The 20,502-nt window shown below is 33.6% G+C and overlaps 1 protein-coding gene across 1 annotated transcript in view; it reads left to right on the top strand.

Annotated features, from left to right (window-relative positions):
- The window catches only part of LOC129216428 (phenoloxidase-activating factor 2-like), a 44,568-nt gene extending 41,679 nt beyond the window's left edge, over window positions 1–2,889 (top strand). The window contains exon 7 of the mRNA XM_054850643.1: window positions 907–2,889. Within this exon, the coding sequence (XP_054706618.1) occupies window positions 907–1,068 (162 nt within the window). The 3' untranslated portion in view covers window positions 1,069–2,889. The remainder of the gene's footprint in view (window positions 1–906) is intronic.
- The last annotated feature ends 17,613 nt before the right edge of the window (window positions 2,890–20,502 follow it).

The following is a 20,502-nucleotide window of genomic DNA, read 5'->3' as shown; positions in this document are numbered from 1 at the left end:
TCGTCAGTGCCTAACCAAGAAGAGATTTTTTAAAGTAGCGTATTTTTTGGGGTTTGCCTTCTCTGCTGATGTAAAGTGGAGCCATAAGTGGCTTGCTACCTTTTATCCCTTGGTCCTTATCCTCTTGAAATTGACAATTCAAGAAGCTTTAACTGCTTTGAAATTATTAGACGCATGTGTATTTTTTCTCTAAGTTTTGCAAAAAGGTAAAACAAGAACTTCAACCCCTTTATTCTTTTACTTATTTCTTTTTGTTAAGGTAGAGACAGAACTAATGTAATATGTTGGAATGACAGTGGCGCACACAAGAATTGTTCAAAGGAGGGTGCGGGGGGGGGGGGGTCTAGGATCGAAAGTCTGCCATTCTCATATCACACTCCAACAGACATACATACAAATTCTTCTAATTTTTTCGAATTTCGGGAACAAAAAACATTGAAAAAAGTATTATTGAATAATTACTTGGCATTTGTTAATAAAATAACTGTATTAATAGAAAGTTCATAATTTAAATACTAGAATGTACAATAATGAATGTATTTATTCATAATTGAAAATGAAAACAGCTAAGCAAAGTTATCATTGTACAACGATTTGTGTTCATGGAAACATTTTGATTTTGCAATGGAAGAAAGAGAAAATAAATTTTACTTTTGCAGTTATTAAATCTGAAATTATTGTTATCTTTGTTTGGAAATATTTTACATACAACATAACTGAATTATAGTCAATCAAAAAATACTCAATAAGTGATGGGAAGGGACCGGACTCCTTGGACCCTCCCCTTGTCTGTGCCACTGTAGAATGACAACATAACGAGGCTGTATAGCGAGCGGTTAATATGTGATAATCGTTACACTATTATCCATGAACAATTCCTCAAACATTCGGTTTTTTTTTCTTCAGGGAGATGGTGGAGGTCCATTGGTGTGTGAAAAGAATGGTCACTGGTACCAAGTTGGCATCGTATCTTTTGGAATAGGATGCGGCCAACCCAATACACCTGGCATCTACACCAGAGTGGAAAGTTATAACAAATGGATCCATAGAGTCGTCGCCAGTGCATAAAAGAATGCATTTAATTCATCGGACATCATCATGCATGGATTTTTCTTTTTATTTTTCATATTTTGATTAGTAATTACACACTTGAAAGAGGATTTCACAAGCATTTTCATCATCGAAAAACTCCGCCTTGAATATGAAATTTTTTAAAAAGTTAATTTTTTAAGAGGTCTCCTTTATCCAGAGAAATGCAGTCGCATAACATGTAACACATACGAGTGTATTAATGTAGCATCACTAATATGGAGCGCAATAGTTTGCTTCCTTGACATATCTGTAGTTCAGAGCAAGATTAAAAGGGTTCAAAAAGAGTGATTTTCGGGTTGTTACTGCATTACATGCAGATTCCTATTTTGCATTGAGCCATTACAACGTAATTCGATACAAAATTCGATACAGCGCGAGTACCAACCTTTGTATGCACCAGACAAACGTTTTTACGCTCTCATATAAAGCAGTGATAAAGTGACGTTACTCTGTCTTAGAGGTACATATCGCTCATTTGGAAAAAGAGTGTCACAATACGAAGAAATAAAATTTTACAGGAGAAGTGTTTGAAGTTGAACTCATGAGGCAATTTGCATTAAGAAAATTAAGTTTGCTGTGCTGTCCAGTGGTTAATATTCGAACAAAAAATCTGTCATCATTTTCCAAAGAAGATAACGTCCTTTGAAGGTCTTTAAAGGGGAAAAAAAGAAAAAGAAAATTAAAAATTTCGTATTGCGGCACTCTTCCTCCAAACGAGCGATATATTTTGTTAGAGATAGGAAGGTTTCGCTCTAAGAGCTTAGAGCAAACACTTTCTTTACATTGATTTCTAACTTCATCCTAGTGTCCAGTTTCAAACTTTTGTGCACCAATGTTCTCGAAAATTTTGTGGTAGGTGTATAATTTAGGTGTAGGAAGCATAATTTTATTTCTAAAAGAGATAAAAATCAGTTTCTCATTGGAAAGTCCTGCATCTTTTCAGTATAAAAAGAAAAAAGTAATAATTATAATAAAATCATTTGAATTTCAATGACTTGGATTCAAATTATGTTTTTCCCAATCACGCATTGCAGTAGGACCCTACTTGTAGGGTTTCTTGTTTCTACAGATGGAATTGAATTTAAATGGCCAAGAAATTCTCAGCCGTCATATTATGGCTCGTGATTTACCAGAATAGGTAGTACGAGGCACATCCATGAAAAAGAAATGGTGATTAGGTGGCAGTAATAAATATAAAAATCTTATGACCAATATCCATCAGTACACTCATCATAAAGGTACTTTACAGCGGAAAACGTTATGTATTTTCATTTTTGATCAATCGTAAATGACGGGAATTAGCAAGCTAGAAGTTTTGTATTTAGATATAAGTATTGCTGTTTCAGTTCATCTATATAAGTTTTTTCCTGAAAAAATGGAATTTTTCACACAAAAAAAAAAAAAAAAAATCTCGTGTTTTAATGTAAAGTCAGCTTGAATTAAGCCCTGAAAAAAATATGAAAAAAATCCAACAGCAGATGATTTGTAAGTACGACAGCGAAAATTTAGCTCTCTATGAAAATTATAAATAGCATCGTCGCCATGGTAATCTGGCAAATCAGAGCAACATCAAATTTGGTCAATTGAGGATAATAAGCAATATGATTGCACAATAAATGTTGCATTTTCACATAAATAAGTTTGCATGTCTAGGTGAAATCCAGCATTTTTATTTTGAAGACTAATATTAAAAAAAAGAAATTATTTCAAGTTACCAATCTTAAATCTAGGGTCTGGTGGGAGAAAGTGGTCAATGGGGTAAAGTGGTCATTCGTCAAATAAATTACTATAGCTTATAAATAAATGTTCGAATGAATGTGAAAATTTTATTATAGAGTAGGACAGTTATAAACTACATTTTGAATACAAAATTTTACAATTGGCAAAATTTTATTTGGTGAAAAAAATATTTTGTGTGAATATCAAAAGTTTTTAAATCTAAACACCTCATTTAACTTCCTTGGGAAATTTTGTTTGCTAGAATTATGAGCAGATTGACGGCATAGGAAGCTTCCTACATGTCTCAAGAACTCTTACTCATTAGCAGTTATCTGAATCTCTTTTAGATAATTTTTTAGAACAATTTAAGTAAGATGGGGTAAAGTGGTCATAATATTAGGTTTAACAAATATTGTTCTTCTAATGCCACTTAATTGTTAAATATAAGGCAGATATAAATTAAATAGTAATGTCACTTTATATGTATTGTTTTTACAGTAAACGGGGTTAAATTTATGAGTGTATATATGCATACACATATACTCGTGTAGGCACGTATATAAGTAGACGTATTTACATAAATGCACCAATAAATACGTATATGAGTAGCTGCAAGTATTTTTAATCTATACAGATATACATTCGACTATACACACATATACTTACTTATACTCGTATATGTATAAACACTTATATGCTCAGGTAGACACGAATATACGCATACGTACTCGAGTAGACACATACAAATATATGATATACAAGTAAACAGGATGAGTTTAAACTTTTGGGCAAATTATTAAAATGTATAAGAGGGAATGATGAGAAGCAAGAATCATAAGGAACATATGGTCACAAACACAATGCTGACGCGCTACATGCACACAAAGCCATAAACTGATGGATGCAAAACAGGTCACAAACTTATATATTATACAAAGAAAATTTTACACAACATTTTAGGTCTCAAGAAAGTTTTAAAGCGATTGATGAAATTTGCGGCCAGCAGCTGTAATACATGTGCATCGCAATCACAAAGCACTCTGTTGCAATAACGAGACTTTTGATAAAGTTTCAACTGTCGCTGCACCTTTGTTGTGATGCTTGTATTAGAGCTACTACAAGGCCGTAACTTTTAACAACTGCCCTAAATATTTCTTAAAAACTAAAATGTTGGGTAAAATCATCTTTGTGTAACAAAATTGTGATTTGTTTGCATCCATTGCTTTGTGTCAGCGAACGTAAATTCCTTCTAATTCTTTGCTTCTTATCCTACCCTTTCACACTCCTTAGAGTCTATACAGGTATATAATCGTGTTTGCACGTATACATTCCTATATACTCGTGCTTCACAATATATATATATATATATATATATATATATATATATATATATATATATATTAGGGTGGTCCTTATTTTTGAAGTTGTAGATATTTTACACGACGCCCCCTCAATTTGTTCCATTATACAAATAAATGATCCATGCAAAATTTTAAGTCAATCCATGAACATTAACACGTGCCCCTAGGGCCCCCTTTTTTGAGTTTCGAAGAAAAAATTGCGGATTTTCTCATTTTTATGTAAAAATATTCCTAGGTTTCATATTTAAAGTAATTTTGAACCTCAATAGATGTTGCTACTTCCAGACCAACCATTCTCTCACTTTCATTCTGTAAAATTTTACATATTACATAGGGTACATGTATACCAATGGCCTTGGGACAGGCATACCGCTATTCGCGCTCGTTTCAAACCAAGCGGCAGGGGAACATTTCTTTCCACCAAGATGGACACAAGGGATTCTAAAGGCCATTAATGAATGGCCTAGGCCATTAATGAATTATTTTTGACAACAACAAATTGCCTCCTCCAGGCTTTGGGGGTGTTGATTTAGAAAAATTTCTGTATATGTAATAGGTGTGGCAAATATGGTCACTAGGTTTCCATGCTATAAATATAAGTAACGACAATTATATTTTAATCCGCTGTCCTTTAGTTATATACTTAAATGTTTAGGCATTCTTATAATTTAAATTCTGAAAAATCCTTGAGTACCCTACCATAAAAATAAACTCTATTTTCAATATCTAAAATATAGATTTAAAAAAAATTCCAGATTAGAATAATGTAAAAATCTATACTTTAAACTGTCTTCTATTTCAGTGCATAGTCCTTTATTATCATCAAATTCCTCTTGCAATTCACAAGATTTAGAAACCGAAATGGGTATCTATCCTAACCTGTTGAACCTTTTTTCTATATCTGGTCTACCAAAACGCAAAAAAAGCTTGACAACTATTGAGATTTGCTCGCATTTCATCAATGTTAGACAAATGCCATATTAGGGACAATGATGCTGCTCATTTATTAACAGCCTATGTAGATGCAGTAAATTTAAATCCAAATAACCTAATGATCAATCGTACGTCCCTTAAGAGAGAGAAAATCTTCGAGAGGTAAAATCAGATTTCATGAATTTAAATTTAGATTTTTTAGTTATTCCCTGGGATACAAAGCTACTTCCAGATGTAACTAGAAAAAAACGCCGATAGGCTTACCATGATAGCTTCAGGTTCCAATGTTAAACACGGCTACTCAGAATTTCTGAGATATTTCTTCAGTTGTATATGATATCTTAGATGATTGCTCTTTATTGCTAACTGTTCAAGCTGTAGTGTTTTATACAACAGCTTACAATACGGGCCGTATAAATTGTGCATGTAATTTTTTAGAGCAAAAGCTGAACGGTGATATATTGCATTTGTATTGCTATTATCATGCACTTGAAATCGTACTGCAGAGTGTCTTTAAAGAAGTTCTTGCCTTTCTTAGTTCTAGACTCGATATTCCATTATTTAAGCGCTTCAAAATTCAAAAAGTACACATACCACTTAAATTCTAACAGAAGAATTTGATGATATATTATTGTTCATAGAAAGCGGAATTAAGAAATATTACAGAGAATTCTCAGAATGTGTAATAATATTTCTTGGTGAAGTCTTCCCTCCTACAGGGATATGTTTTCGGCAACCTGGAGCTTATCTGTGAGCCAGATGGGTGGCAAAAGGAATTTATTGTTTGAATATTTATATATTTAGGAAACAATTTAAATTGACCTTACATGAAGAGATTGCCCGTAAATGCTGTTTTACAGTTAAATAATGTATGAAGATATAGTTTTTCGCAGCAACCCATTCTAGGCCTTTTAAATTAATATAAATTCTAGTGTCTAAAAAACCTGCAGCGTTCAAAATGATGACAAACATGCAGCAGAAGCAGGGATTGAAAAACTCATAAAATATTTCAGATAACAGTAGATGATTTAGAATACTTTCTTAGTAAAGATCTTACTCTTTATAGAATCAATTACAAGTCAATAAAACTGTCTGATAAGGTACAAACACCAAAAGATGTTTTCCTATTTGCTCCTGATTCATGGCAAAATGAAGGAAGCTATTTAAATGGAAGAGATATCGTTAAAATGCTGAAAGTTGTGAATGATACAACTGAAAGAGGAGCACAATTAATCAAAGAATTTCACAATCAATTTACCAAATATGAGTCACAAAAGCAATTTAGTATTTTACAGACAGTCCAAGACTATCGATAAAAAATGCACACGATTGAGATACATTGAAAAAATATTACGATTAAGGTAAAGTTTCTAAAGCAATATTTCATTCTTATTTAATGCAAAATCTTTAGACGATATGAAGTAATTAAAAAGATTAATTTTAGTGCTACCTCGCTGTAAAAATATTTTGCAAACATAGGAGAAACGATGTACGGGGCCTAAAGTAAAAACTCGAAGATTTGTGGGAAAATTATCAAAAGTGTTAAAGTTCAACGTCCTAGGGACACGTGTTATTATTAACCGATCGAGTTCAAATTTTGCACCGATTACTTTTTATTATAGTGTCACACAACTAGGGGGCGTCACTTGTTGAATTCCGAAAAAAAATTTTTCCCATACAAATAAGGACCACCCTAATATATATATATATATATATATATATATATATATATATATATATATATATATATATATATATATATATATATATATTGTATTATATATATATATATATATATCTCCACGAATTAACTCGTGATACCCATATATGTGTATATGTACACTTATATACGCGTGTATACGTCTACTGTACATGTATATACTCAGGTAAGCACGTATGTACTCGAGGTACAAGTGCATTCACTCATATGATATTCGTTTACACGCGTATGTAACTGTACGTACACGTGACACGTATATACATGCGACACGTAAATACTCGTGTAGACACGTATACACTCCTGTAGGTAATCACGTATGCATGCTTATATACTCGTGTATACACGTATTTACTTTAGGCACGTGCATGCATGTATCTGATGCATACATGTATCTACTTATATATTAAACTGTTTACTAATGTTTACACGACACGTATATACTCGTGTATAAACACATATGCTTGTGCATGTACTTGTAACTATAAAAATAACCGACATATACAAATATTAGATTTGTTTATGATGGATTTGCATCTATTTTTAACTATGACCACTTTACCCCATGCTATGACCACTTTCCCCCAACCCATGGGGTAAAGTGGTCATAAATACAAAGGGAAAAGAGAGCGTTGTAAAACTACTTAAATCAAGATTTATTTTCCTAAAACTCAATGTACTGTGTTCTTTAATAATGTAATGTGAAATAAAAACAAAAAAAGTTTAAATGTTTAAAGAATTTATTGTATCTATTATTCACATAAGTTGAAAACCTACGATTTTATGACCACTTTACCCCACCAGACCCTATACAAGGGATCATATGAGGGATACTGAAGTCTTCTTCTAAATCGACAAGTACTTAAGTAGATTTTTTTTGCTAGCGGAAGGTGAATAACCAGGGAGAAAAATATTACTTCGAGTTAACAAAAGCTGTTGGAATATAAACATTGCAAAGAAATCAAACATGCATGATGTTTTGAAGGATTTTTTTTTTTTTCATTTTTATTACTTCAAATGTGGCAGTACTTGTTTCATTTAACACATTATCAGAAGAAAGCACATCATTTTTATTTATTTACACTTTCATTTAAACGCAAGTATTTTTTGTTTTTATTTTGTTATGATTCATTTTCAATTACCTTGCTATATATATATATATATATATATATATATATATATATATTAGTGTTTTTATCATTTTGGGGAGAAGTTTTTGGGATAAGCTTTTTGTGCTTTGTCTTGTTCCTAAAAATGGATAAGTTTGAAAACCTGATTCTCAGTGGACTTTTCATATTGAAAATTAGGAATTACTGTACTTCATTGCTGTAATTGTAAATTTAAATTTAATAAATTGATTTTGTAATAATTTTATCAACTATTATATAAAATAAATTGTCTGTTTATTTGTATGTGTTTGTGTGTGTGTGTGTTTTTGTTCGTTATACAATTCTACATTAGTTGGCAGGTTAGAATGAAATTAGGCTCACAATTCAATCATCTCCTAGAAGAGATAACCATTGAGAAAAGATAAAATGGAGGAGTGAAAACTTTCTTACGTGAATCGAAGACCCCAAGTCATGTGATAGATTTCAAAACAAAGCATTGGAAGAAATCAGGTTTCTTTCGCTTGCTTTAAGCAAAACGTGTCAACGATTCATCGTTGTTGAGTCACGTGACTTGGAGTCGTAGCCTCAATTTATTAAGCCAATGATTGGACTGGTTCCTTCCATTTATATTCCTCCTTTAAGAGAGAAAACGCGGGAAACTTAAAAGTGTTCAAATTAGTCTTTTTTTTTAATCCAATTTTAAGAATCTTTTCGGCTATAAAAAGCAGAAAAAAATTGCCTCATTTTCATAAATAATGTATCACTTTGAAAAAAAAAAAAAAACTACGTCAGACTAAATTCGTTCAAAATCACCAGATTAAATAAAACATGAATCATTGTCGAGATTCTCGTTTCATTGAGCAAAGCTTAAGTTCTAACCATGTTGTTCAATAAAGATTTTGAAATAAATAAATTCCAATAACTGTTTCTCGGAAGCATGTTTGTTTAATGTTCAATAATAATACTTTCATTTTTGATGCTGAAATGATTCATAGTAGGAATAGTAACAACAGCAATGATGATGATGAACATTATACTCACAATTTCTTTATTTAAAATAAATTCTGTTTTGTTATTTATTGTTTTTGAGCAATCACGATTGCTTATTGCTTTCATTTGACTTTTTTTGGCGTGCTATCATTTTATTTTCCCACCGCCACCCTCCGCACCATCACAGTCGACCCGGTCCTCACGATGCTGTTCCTATAGCGAAAGCCGTCTCCAGGTTGCATCCATGTCCTACACTTATGCCAGCCCCCCCCCCCCCACACACACACTTTATTACCCACACACTTATGCCAGCACACAGACACAAACACACATGCCTACACACACATACACATACCCCTACACACAAACACACATACCCCCACTCACAAACCCACACGCCTATATACACACACTTGTGATTGCGAAAAACATAATTTGAATTCAAGATGTCAAAATTCAAATTAATTTTTCTTTTTTTTTTTTGCTGCTATTAAGTGCTAATAAACTGTTTTACATGATAAAATTAAAGTTGTTGTGTATCAGCTACGCTGGCAATTTGGAGTGCGCTGCTTCACTTTTCCAGCTGTACCGTAATTTGGTGTGAAGTCCGACTTCCCCAGTATACACATGCCGTAAGGACCTGTTTATAGGGTAGGCAACCTTTCACATCATAACAACACATTCACACAAAGAAAGGACAAGGACAGGAGAGAGAAAGTATATCCATGCTCGAGTCGGGATTCGAACCAGGATTTTCCTGTCGCAGTCAGACTTCTTTAACTACTGGACAAGGCAGGCGGCAAAAAAATTATAGATTTCATGATAACTAACGTTTATTGTTATTTTCGGCGGACATATACTGAAATACAAAGTTTAAATACCTAACGAAAGAACTTCTTATTAGTTAAATAAAACGCATAGTAAATGTATGGCAACAACCTGCTGCAATTTTTTTAATAATCAATAGTTTTCTTTCTTGTGTAAATGTTCCATTTTATCTTAAAACCCACTGATGGGTCGTGGGAGGGGCCAGAGGGGGCCCGAGCCCCCTCACTTTATTCAGACAATATTTTTTTTTCATTTTATTTATTTATCTTTTCTTTCTTTTTTTTTCTTTTTTCTTTTTTTTTTTTTTTTGTGCGTACGTGCTTGAAATTTTGAAAAGAAAAAATGGATTGCACCGTATTTTTTTTGCGGATTATCTGTTGAAAAAGGACAATTAAGGAGGTGCGGATTACCTGTGTGTTTTTTTAATTTTTTTTTTCCTCAACACCAGCGCATTGAACCTCAATATTTATAGCAGGATTCGCAGAAACTGTAACCCTGCCTGCATGGTGTTTATTTTTCATAGCTTGAATGTTCTTCTTACGCGATTCAGGTTATGTAAAATAAACTACATACAGTAAAGGTAGAAACCTTCATTTGCACAAGACTATATCGTTTGCTCTTTGTCTTCAAGTAATTAGCATACTATAATGTCAATTTAGAGAAGAAATCATTATTTTTCAGATTATTTTTAAAATTAGTTCTGAATGTACCTCAAAAGTTATTACTTCATCACGTTTTTAATATCGTTGCTAAAATTGTATGTTAAATCAAAACTTCATTTTTTTTTTGCATCGAATTATCAAATTTTTATTTTCATCAAGCCGATTTTATGAATTCAATTTTGAAAAAAATTGCAGGAGAGGAGCTCCAGGACCCCTTCCCGTAAAAATCTTCAAAGTTTGTCTACAACTGCGTTTAGGAACTGCAATTTCTAAAAATTGAGAGAGAGGAGAAATTAATTTCTATTAACTTTTCAAAAAAAGAAAAAACACTATCGAGGAGAGTCCTGGAGCTCCATTTCTTACCCTAACGTTAATAAATATGTCCTATCACCGCGTTTTAAGGCTTCAATTTCTAAAAAATTTCAAGCAGTTCCCTGTACCGTTCTTTTCCTAACATCACCTAAAATTGAATTTTAAAACTACACGTTTCAAAATGAGAGTTTTGATGAGGAAATCAAATTAGCAAATTGATGAGATTTTTTTCCTATTGTGCAACCCCCCCCCCCTTAAAAGTTACTTTCTAGTTGCGCCACTGTTGTGTGTTGTGTTGCATGTATGTGTGTGCATTTATCGTTATGAGATTATTTTTTATTCAAAAAATGTGTTTCCATTGTTACTCAGAAATTATTACTTGATTTAAATTACTGCTCATGTAGAAATATGACTAGTTATCAATAATTTGAAGAAAATAAAAAGAGAGTTTGATACATTTTTCTTTAAGATAAATAAATACCTTTGTGCTGAACAGTAAAGTAAGAGAAAACAACGTTAGAAGAAGCACACTTGTCGGATGTCTTTTCATCCATAAGCTCATTACTTTTTGCATTGAAAAAGGCGTTCCCTGTAACGCCGAAACACGTGTCTGCTGTAATTTACTAAATTGTGCTTCTTATAACGTTGTTTTCTCTTACTTTATATTTTTCTTTGTCTGCATAAAAATTCTGAATCTGGCCCATGAGCGTCGGCAGATTCATATGCAGAAAGGTACACCCGCATGTAAATCGCCAAGATTTTTTTTACTAGTTTTTTAATTTATTTATTTTTAGTTAATTTAGTTTACCTATTTTTATTTTATTTATTTTAAAGCGAATACTCGGATGTATTTTCACAAGTCCTTGTGAAAGTTAATTAATGTGTATGTTTTTACATATTTCTCTGACCACAATACTTTTGCACTTTTGTAATTTGGCCTTACTTAAAATAAAATGAATTTTATTCATTCAAAATAATTAGTTATTAAAAGATTAAAAATAATGTTACTATTGAAAATCTTCGATTAATATTGGTTTTAAAAATTTATTTATTTATTTTGAAAAGCCAGGGGGTGAAAGTGCCTCCCCTCCCTCTTGCAGCCCTTTACCGGTGCTGCAAAGGAGGCGCACTGCAGCGCTGGAAAGCGTACTGGATATAAACATAAGATAAAAAATTTTCGTTGTGTATTTTGTAGCTTTTCCCTATCTGATTAAATAAATTTTATTTTTTAATGTCAGTGGGTGAAAGTGCACCATCCTGCCGGCAATCATGGGCATAAACATGGTAATATCTTTCCTGATTTACTTAGTAGTTTAAATATTTTGTAGTTTGTCCTGTGTTTAAAATAAACTTAAGTTAACTTAAGAAAGTTTAAATTAATATATATCCACACACACACACACATATATATATATATATATATATATATATATATATATATATATATATATATATATATATATATATATATATATATATATATATAAAATGGCGGGGGTTTGACACCCATGATTTGGACCCCTCACTTTTTCAAGACACAAGCCGCCATTGTTTAAAACTCATAAACTCATACAAGAAATAAGTTAGAGCGAAGTCAGTTAATTCCCAGAGGTGGGCAATGGGCGCAAAAAAGGTTGGGAACCACTGTACTAAGCTAAGATACGACTAAGCGATTTGGAGTGAATTCCTGTCAATTAGCCGCACTTTTGTAGCTGCGGGGATTTACCTCAAAACTCCTGCGGTGATTTACCCCATTTAGCCACTTTCTGGAAAAACCGCCGCCATGTTGTTTTAGAAAACCCCCAAGGAAATTATTTCAACCCGAAAGTAAAGCTTAAATTCAGCAGTACCATCAAGGAATTCGCCGATTCTTTTCCTCAAATCCCGCAGTTCGTACTGCTTAAATAATGTAACAGAAAAGTTACATGTAAGTAGTAGAAAATTGACTTTCCTCATTTTCTTACCTTGAGAGTAACTCACCGAGTCAAACTTTCGTGGAACAATTAGTTTCAATGAGACAAAACTATCATCTGATGGTCAACTTTTTACTCGATTGAGATCAGTTCGAAAACTCGGTGCGGGTTTTTACCCCACGCGGGGCTTTACCCCTACCCACCCTAATTGTATTAACAAAAACGTATAGATACAAAATTTTATAAATTGAGGGCTATTCTGATGACAACTAATGTGTCATACCATAACAAGACAGAACAGTTGTCATCGTTAAAAAATTTTGAATCTATTGATGAGCAAAAGACGTTTTGCCAAAATATTACATATCTACTAATGAAAACAAGTCTCAAAGTATAGATGAGACTAATTTATTTGTAGTGAATTTCACGTATTATGAAGGAATGAATTTGAATGTAAAAAGATGTAAAATAAGGAACATGGAGAACTAAAAATAAGCTGTGTTAATAATTATTTGGGTTTACCCATTGCTTTTATGCTTCCAAATATAGAGGGGAAAGCAGAAGTATTACATTCAAAGGAATTACGATGGCTGGGGAGACTTTCAATGTTTTCAGGAGCAAGTGTACCTGCTGAAAGCATTGAAAGTTTTACAAGATTATTTTATTTCTATCTTATTTCTATCTGATATTTTTTTCTTTATTGAGTTGTAAAATAAACTTTTTAAAACTGATAATTACTGTTCCAAACTATTATCTATTGCTGAATACATGAAAGAAAGATCAAAATAATAAGTGTCCAAAGTTAGGGAGGGGGTCCCTAACTTGGGACAATGAACATTTTTTTTGTTTTATTTTCAAAGGGACATATCTATGCTCCTATACCTTGTCTTGAGATGAAGTACTAAGGCACATCCTAAAAATAGAATACTTCGTTCGAATGGAAAATATATGATTAATATGCTACTAGAGTTAAAAGTTCAAAACTGACCCAAGTATGGGCACTTGGCTATTTTTTAAAATCTCTCCTGTAATTAAAAAAAATATGTATTGAGATCGTTTTTGATACTAAACGCTTCACATGTAAACGTAACAAAACCTTTGAATGCAATAGTCTAATCATTCATTTCACCAGTTGAGGGTTAACACTCATTTCCGAACGAATGCTTATTCAAAAAGTTAATGTAACGTAAAAGTGAAACAATGGAAAAAAAAAAACCATTTAACTCAAAGGATAAGAGAAAGAGAGAGAGCCAAAAAAAATCGAAATTAGTGTAAATTTGCTGCATCAAAAACATGACCGCAGTAAAATAATCAAATAACCTTTAAAATATGAAAATAAAAGCAATTTAGTTGAATTCTATTCACGTGCGAAAGAAAAACACATTTTTCTTCATAAACAATAATGAATGCAAAATATGAAACAAAAGGAACATTATTCACATAAAAAGGAAGTGCAAAATCGCCGTTTTGGCTTAAGGTCAAGTATCTGTCCTGGATAAAAATGCTGGTTTTCTTTTAGTTGTCTGTCCATCAAATTTGCCCATGTTCCAAATCTCGAGCTGTTAGTATAAAAATTGCACGCATGAAGATAAAGCTAGGAGGATGGAAAAGAATAAGGAGTTCAGGTAAATTTTGAAATTTTAATATTGTATGTTTGTTGTTTTACTATGTTACAATCCATTCAGGTATGAAGTAGAATATTAAAGTTTGCGGTATTTGAAAAAAAAAATATATTAATTAAGCAATCGTAAATAAAAAAAATATATTTTTTTCTTTTTTTAAGAATACATTAGAATCTCTTAAATCTGAGTACTTGTAATCCGAATGTCAAAAAAATAAGTGTCCATGTATTTCATGTCCGGTAATTCATTTGAATTACCGGACAAATGAATTTTTGTTTGTAATTATAGCAGTTGAATTGTGTTTATAATTACAGCAGAACTTGCATATGCAAGTAATAAACTTTTATAAATAAACAGATTTATTAAACAAGGCTCAAAAATAAAAATAGAAATAAAACGTCAAAAAAAAAAAAAAAAAAAAAACAGGTTTGTTAAACAATAACAAAATATGCAGGTAAATGTGCATAATGATTATATCAGAGTGATTCCACGTCAACTGACATGATTTTTTTAAACTGTCCCCGCTCGATCATCTCCGAATAGGATGAAATTTTATAGAGGCGTAGAGGTGTCTTTAAAACTAACCTGATGATAATTTTTAGCTTCCGAGAGCCGAATCCTGAGGATCTGCCATGTTGTGATCAAGGTTACAGAAAATTTTATTGCACTGGAAGTAGGAAATTTTGGGAGCTGAAAGTATATTTGCCTGCTGATTCGTTTTAGTGTTTATGTGAGTTTGAGCTCATAAGATTTTGAGTAGCACGCATATAAACTCGTGAAAAATTGCTCTTTTATACTGAAATCATCATTTTTGAGACCGTTTAATTAAGTAAGATGATTAGATCTCATGGTTTTCTGACTTGAGTCTAAAACTACACAACGTAGAGCATACTTAAGCTCTTGCTCAAAGTTATTGACTCATGCGTTATAGAGTAATTGACCTAAAACTTTGATTCTTGTTGTTTCAAATTACCAACTTTGAGACCGCGTAATTAAAAACGTTCATTAGTTGCCATGGGTTTCTAACCTGGACCTTAAACTTCTCCACTCGGACAATAACTACAACTGTGTCCCACATTTGTTGACACGTCACGATCAAAGTTATTGATCGCTAAACTTGGCGATTTTTAAAAAATCATCGACTTTGAGGCCGTTTAACTACTAAAGCCAAGAGAAACGAAAGCTATTTTATATTTTTCTCAGTACTATACTGTGGTGAGTAGTTAATCATGTACTTATTTCAGAGGGATACTCACGGTTTTAGCAGATATCTGGGCCTAAACAAGGCAAAAAAAGTAAAAAAAAGTAGCAGCTTCAATTGACCTTAGCCCTCAAAGCATGGGTGAGCCAGCAAAATATTTATGCTAGCATGTACCTAGTACCAAATAGCATCTACATTTAAAAGAATTGGCTTGGTTCACTTATTGCTTTTGAAGCAAGGCAATCATATGTTTAGCTCTTTTTTTTTTTCACGACCTTAAACTTTGACCCCTACTCAAGGACAAACAAATCAGTTTTTTAGAAAAAGAAACTTCACTTTTTCTTATCATAGTACCACTAACACATCCTGAAATTTTTACGAAAATTGAAGACATCAACTATCAAAAGTGTCCAGCTTTTAAAAAAAATGACTTTTAACCCCTGCATTATCTCGCTTCCGGGTTAGGTTTGCTCCCACTATAGAGCAATGACACTGAAGAAACTTGATGCTTGCTTCAGAGAAGCCTTCATTCAAAATTATCACTACTTTATTGCTATAAATATTACTGTTGTATGGCACCAAACTTTTGTACCAATGGGTTTTATATTTAATCATTTAATAGGGAAAATGCATGAAATTTGCTGTTTTTTGACCATAACTTTTTTCTAAAGAACAAATATGGTCAAACAAATTAATGGGACCTAAGTTGAGCCATACCCTGCTGTGAGTGGACAAAAAAAAAAAAAAAAAAAAAAAAAAAAAAAAAAAAAAAAAAAAACCATACATACGGTATGAACTCTAACCGCCTCCTTTTAAAAGTCGGTTAAAAACCAGGACAAATTGTTTTATGCTACGCCCGTAGTTCTTTTTCTTCACCATTAATGACAGTTTGGTGAATTATGGTGTTTTCAGACTCAATTATATTTTTGTATAAAAATGATGAAGTTATTTTTTTTCAGAAAGTCAGCAAATAGTTACTTTGATTTGCTACTTTTTAAAAGTGCATATGGTCCAAAATACGAGTAGCAAACGGAATTGTTTACTTTTTCGTAAGTATTTTCAACTGCACTGTAACATTTGGTATTGGAAAATGAACTGGTTTCTTTTGTCACGAGAACAACGCCCATAATTTCTATGGCACAGGCAAGAGAAAAGGAAAGCGAAAAAAAAAAAAAAAAAAAAAAAAATCGGAGAAAGCGAAAACGAGGTAACCTAAAGGGAATCTTTCAAGCGTGCGGCTTTATGAATCTATTTACATTGACAATTTCTTTTGTGTCTGAGAAAGTTATGTCACATATGCAATTTCACCTCTTTTTTCAACGGAAATTAAATTTGCGAAGCGTTAAATAAGATTTAAAATCGGAGGGAGTCGGGCAGTAATTATTTCCTATGATTTTTCAAGCACGAGCTTCCAGATGGGAGGTCACGGGAGGTCACTGTGGCCTCCCAAAAAAATTCGTATTCGGCAAATCTTGTTTGACGATTCGGCAAATTTAGGGACATTATTGCAATACTAAAAAGTTGCCCGTCATGGTATGACGGGTGAAAATTTCTACTACTCTTCTACATTTGAAGGAAGCAATGGGGTTGTTTCCTTCAGTCAAAAGTACTACTTTTAGTCAGTTAAATTGATAGAATAAGCAAAAAATAAATAAATAAATAAATAAAAATAAAAGTGACATTAACTCAGAAAATACTTTTATTTTCCCAGCAGTTATTTTATAATTAATTTTTTAAAATATCTGATTTTTCAAACAAGGCGTGGTCTTGATGACGTCACAAATGATGCGCTTTGGCGCATTTTCTACCACGATTCCACGTTATGATAATCAGAAAGCGAATTAAATATGGCGCTCTACGCTCGCTATCAACCATATCGTTGCCAATACACGTGAGTAAATATGCGAATTAAATATTTTGCTCTGTGAATGGCAACACTGAATGGCATTTCATCACTTGTGATGTCATCGGCAGAAGCGTGAACAATAAAAGTGCACCGATTAAAGTATTTTTTTAAAAATATTCAACTTAAACAAATTCTTTAAAAAATGGGCTGAAAGTCTTTTTTTGTCATGTATTGAGTGATTTTTATCCAGACAGAGTATCTATAGACCTGTCAGAGCCCTTGTTACCTTACCTTTTGAAAACTCCTCATTATAAGTTGTTGTTGTTCTTCTTCTTATTATTAATAGGACAAAAAATTCTTATTTCTGTTATTATAATTATTACTAGAAAGTTGCCCGTCAAGGAATGATGGGTGAAAATTGCTTCTCTTCTTCCACATTTTAACGAAGACATTGCCTGTTCGGTGATATTTTGATACTTGAAATTGTAACCCTAACTCCAGTGGATGAACTTTTAACTCCAGTTGGTAGCCTTCACTGTTAACCGCTTTTTCGTTTCTTCACTCCCCTGAAATGACACAGTTTTACCAGTAAAACAGTTAAGTGACCGGATCAAGTTTAGCCTTGTCATATTAAAGACTTTCCCTGCATGTTAAACACTACCAAAACACATTATCAAATTATCATGCCGTGACGTGAGTTTCATTGTTGAAGCTCGCGCGTTACTAGATCATCCGCTATTTTATATATATATATATATATATATATATATATATATATATATATATATATATATATATATATATATATATATATATATATATATATATATATATATATATATATATATTGTTACAAATCCTGTAAATAGTAATTATTGTAGTAACGTAACCTGTAAATAGTTTCCCGTAATGAATATACAACCCCTTTTTCATTCGGCTAAAGTATACGACCCCTATTTTCTTTTCTTTTCATTGATAACGGTCTACGCATTTCGGGAAGCCGAAAGAAGCGTGTGGAATATTTGAGAAATTTCTTTTCGGTGTCTATATAAGGGTTAGCGATGGATAAACAGTTGAGTTTCGATTGAGATTTCGAACTGAGTGCGTTTTTGCTCTGTTTATTGCGAGGCATTTCGCTGTGTTGTTTTCGTATTTGGAAGTAAATACGTGTGTAAACGTTGAGTTTACGGTGTTGTGTGATAATTGCTTAATTGCTGATGAATAATTTAGCAGTTGTTGAAGATCTTTCCTGTACATAGTGTAAATAAATTTCCTGTGTTTTTATCAAGAACTGTGTCTTCATTTCAAGAAAGTGGAAGTCGCACCGAATCCGTTACAATTTGGCGCCCAACGTGGGGCTACTTCAGGACTTTCTTGCCGTAAGTGTGACTTTGGACATTTTTTTTCATAAAGACTTTTTAAATTTGGACTTTATTTTTATGGTGATTACCCGCGCAATGGATGAACAATTAAAACAACTTCTTGACGCAATCACCTCTGTGAAGAATGATATGGCGGCTAATCAAGAACAATTGAAAAATGATATGGCGGCTAATCAAGACCAATTAAAAAGTGATTTGACTGCAAGTTTTACTGCAAATCAAGAACAATTAAAAAATGAATTAGCGACTAACCAAGAACAGTTAAATAATGATTTAACTACTAAAATTACTACAAGTCAAGATGAAATGAAAAGTGACTTAACGTCGATGAAAACCATGATGGAGAATCAACTAACCGCCATGGCAGATAAAGTCGATGCTCTGGAAGAAAAATTTGATACTGTAGAAGAGCGTATCGCCAATGTGGAAAATAAGTTGGAAGAAGAAGACAAGAAATTTACCTCATTTAAGGAAGAAATAATTAAAGACATGGAAAGGAGATTGGCGACCGCGGAAAGCAGCTCTGTACAGTTTGGCGCTCCCACATCGGTTGCTCGACCGTCCGTTAAACTTGCCACATTTGATGGGAAAACTTCGTGGCAGGTTTACAAAACTCAATTCGTGATAGTGGCGGAAGCGAACGGATGGGACTCTGCTACCAAGGCCTGTCATCTTGCAGCATCCCTGAGAGGTGACGCAGCGGACATTCTCCAGACCCTTCCGGACAGCCAGCGCCTGGATTTCGCCGCCCTCACATCTGCGTTGGAGCTTCGCTTCGGTGAGAAGTGCCAGAAAGATTTCAGCCGACTCCAGTTGAAGTCCCGTTTCCAGAAAACCGGGGAAACCCTGCAAGAGCTAGCGGCGGACGTCGAGAGACTGTCTCATCTTGCTTTTTGCGACTGTCCTGCGGATGTTCGAGACAACCTGGCACTCATACTACTTCGACGGGGTTCGAGATCCGGAAATCCAGAAAGCTCTACGGATGGCGGATGTCAAAGACCTGAATTCTGCCGTTGTGTATGCGATGAGATACGAGGCCGCCCAAGAAGCAACCCGTGTGGATCGCCATCTAATCCGGACTCAGGAAGCTGATGAGTCTGATTCCAGGTCGTCCCACCTCGCTGAACTTGAGAGACAACTCGGTGACTTGACAAGACATTTGAGCTGCATAACAGCCCAAAAGAAACAAGAGCAGAAGTGCTGGAAATGCGGTAGTGAAGGACACCTGCGAAGGAGTTGTCCGGCTCGCCAAGCTACGCGAGGGAAGGAAATCACCACTACTAAAGCTCTGCAGATTTCCTCTTCTGGTAGTGGCAGTGATGGACTTTTAATTTACGCACATGTAAATGGGAACCCCTGCAGACTGATTGTTGACACTGGAGCCAATGTGACAATCATTAGGACAGATGTGACTCGTGAATTTGGATTGAAACTGCTGTGGACATCGCCACGTGTAAGTCTCCAGACTGTGACAGGTGACAAAATTGAGATTGACGGTAAAGTGGACTTGGAAATAGTGTTTGGGAATGCCACCTACCATCATACGGCATTCGTCGCTAATATCACGGACCCCTTCATTCTCGGATTGGACTTTTTGAAGAAATATGACTTCACTCTCGACTTCAAGACTAATGAGCTGCACTCGATGAGAGAAGACATAGCCGTTTTCCCTGCAGAGAGTGATGTAAAATCCGCTCATCAAATAATAGCTCAAACAGATTTATCGATTCCCTCAAGGTCAGAATCATTAATACTGGCTCCCTTGAAGAAAGCAATAGTTTTCGATTTGGACTCATTGAATACCCTAACCTAAGC

Source organism: Uloborus diversus, chromosome 2 (assembly GCF_026930045.1).
Source record: "Uloborus diversus isolate 005 chromosome 2, Udiv.v.3.1, whole genome shotgun sequence".
Classification (NCBI taxonomy): domain Eukaryota; kingdom Metazoa; phylum Arthropoda; class Arachnida; order Araneae; family Uloboridae; genus Uloborus; species Uloborus diversus.
Note: the sequence above shows the minus strand (reverse complement) of the source record. Positions and strands in the feature narration are given on the sequence as shown.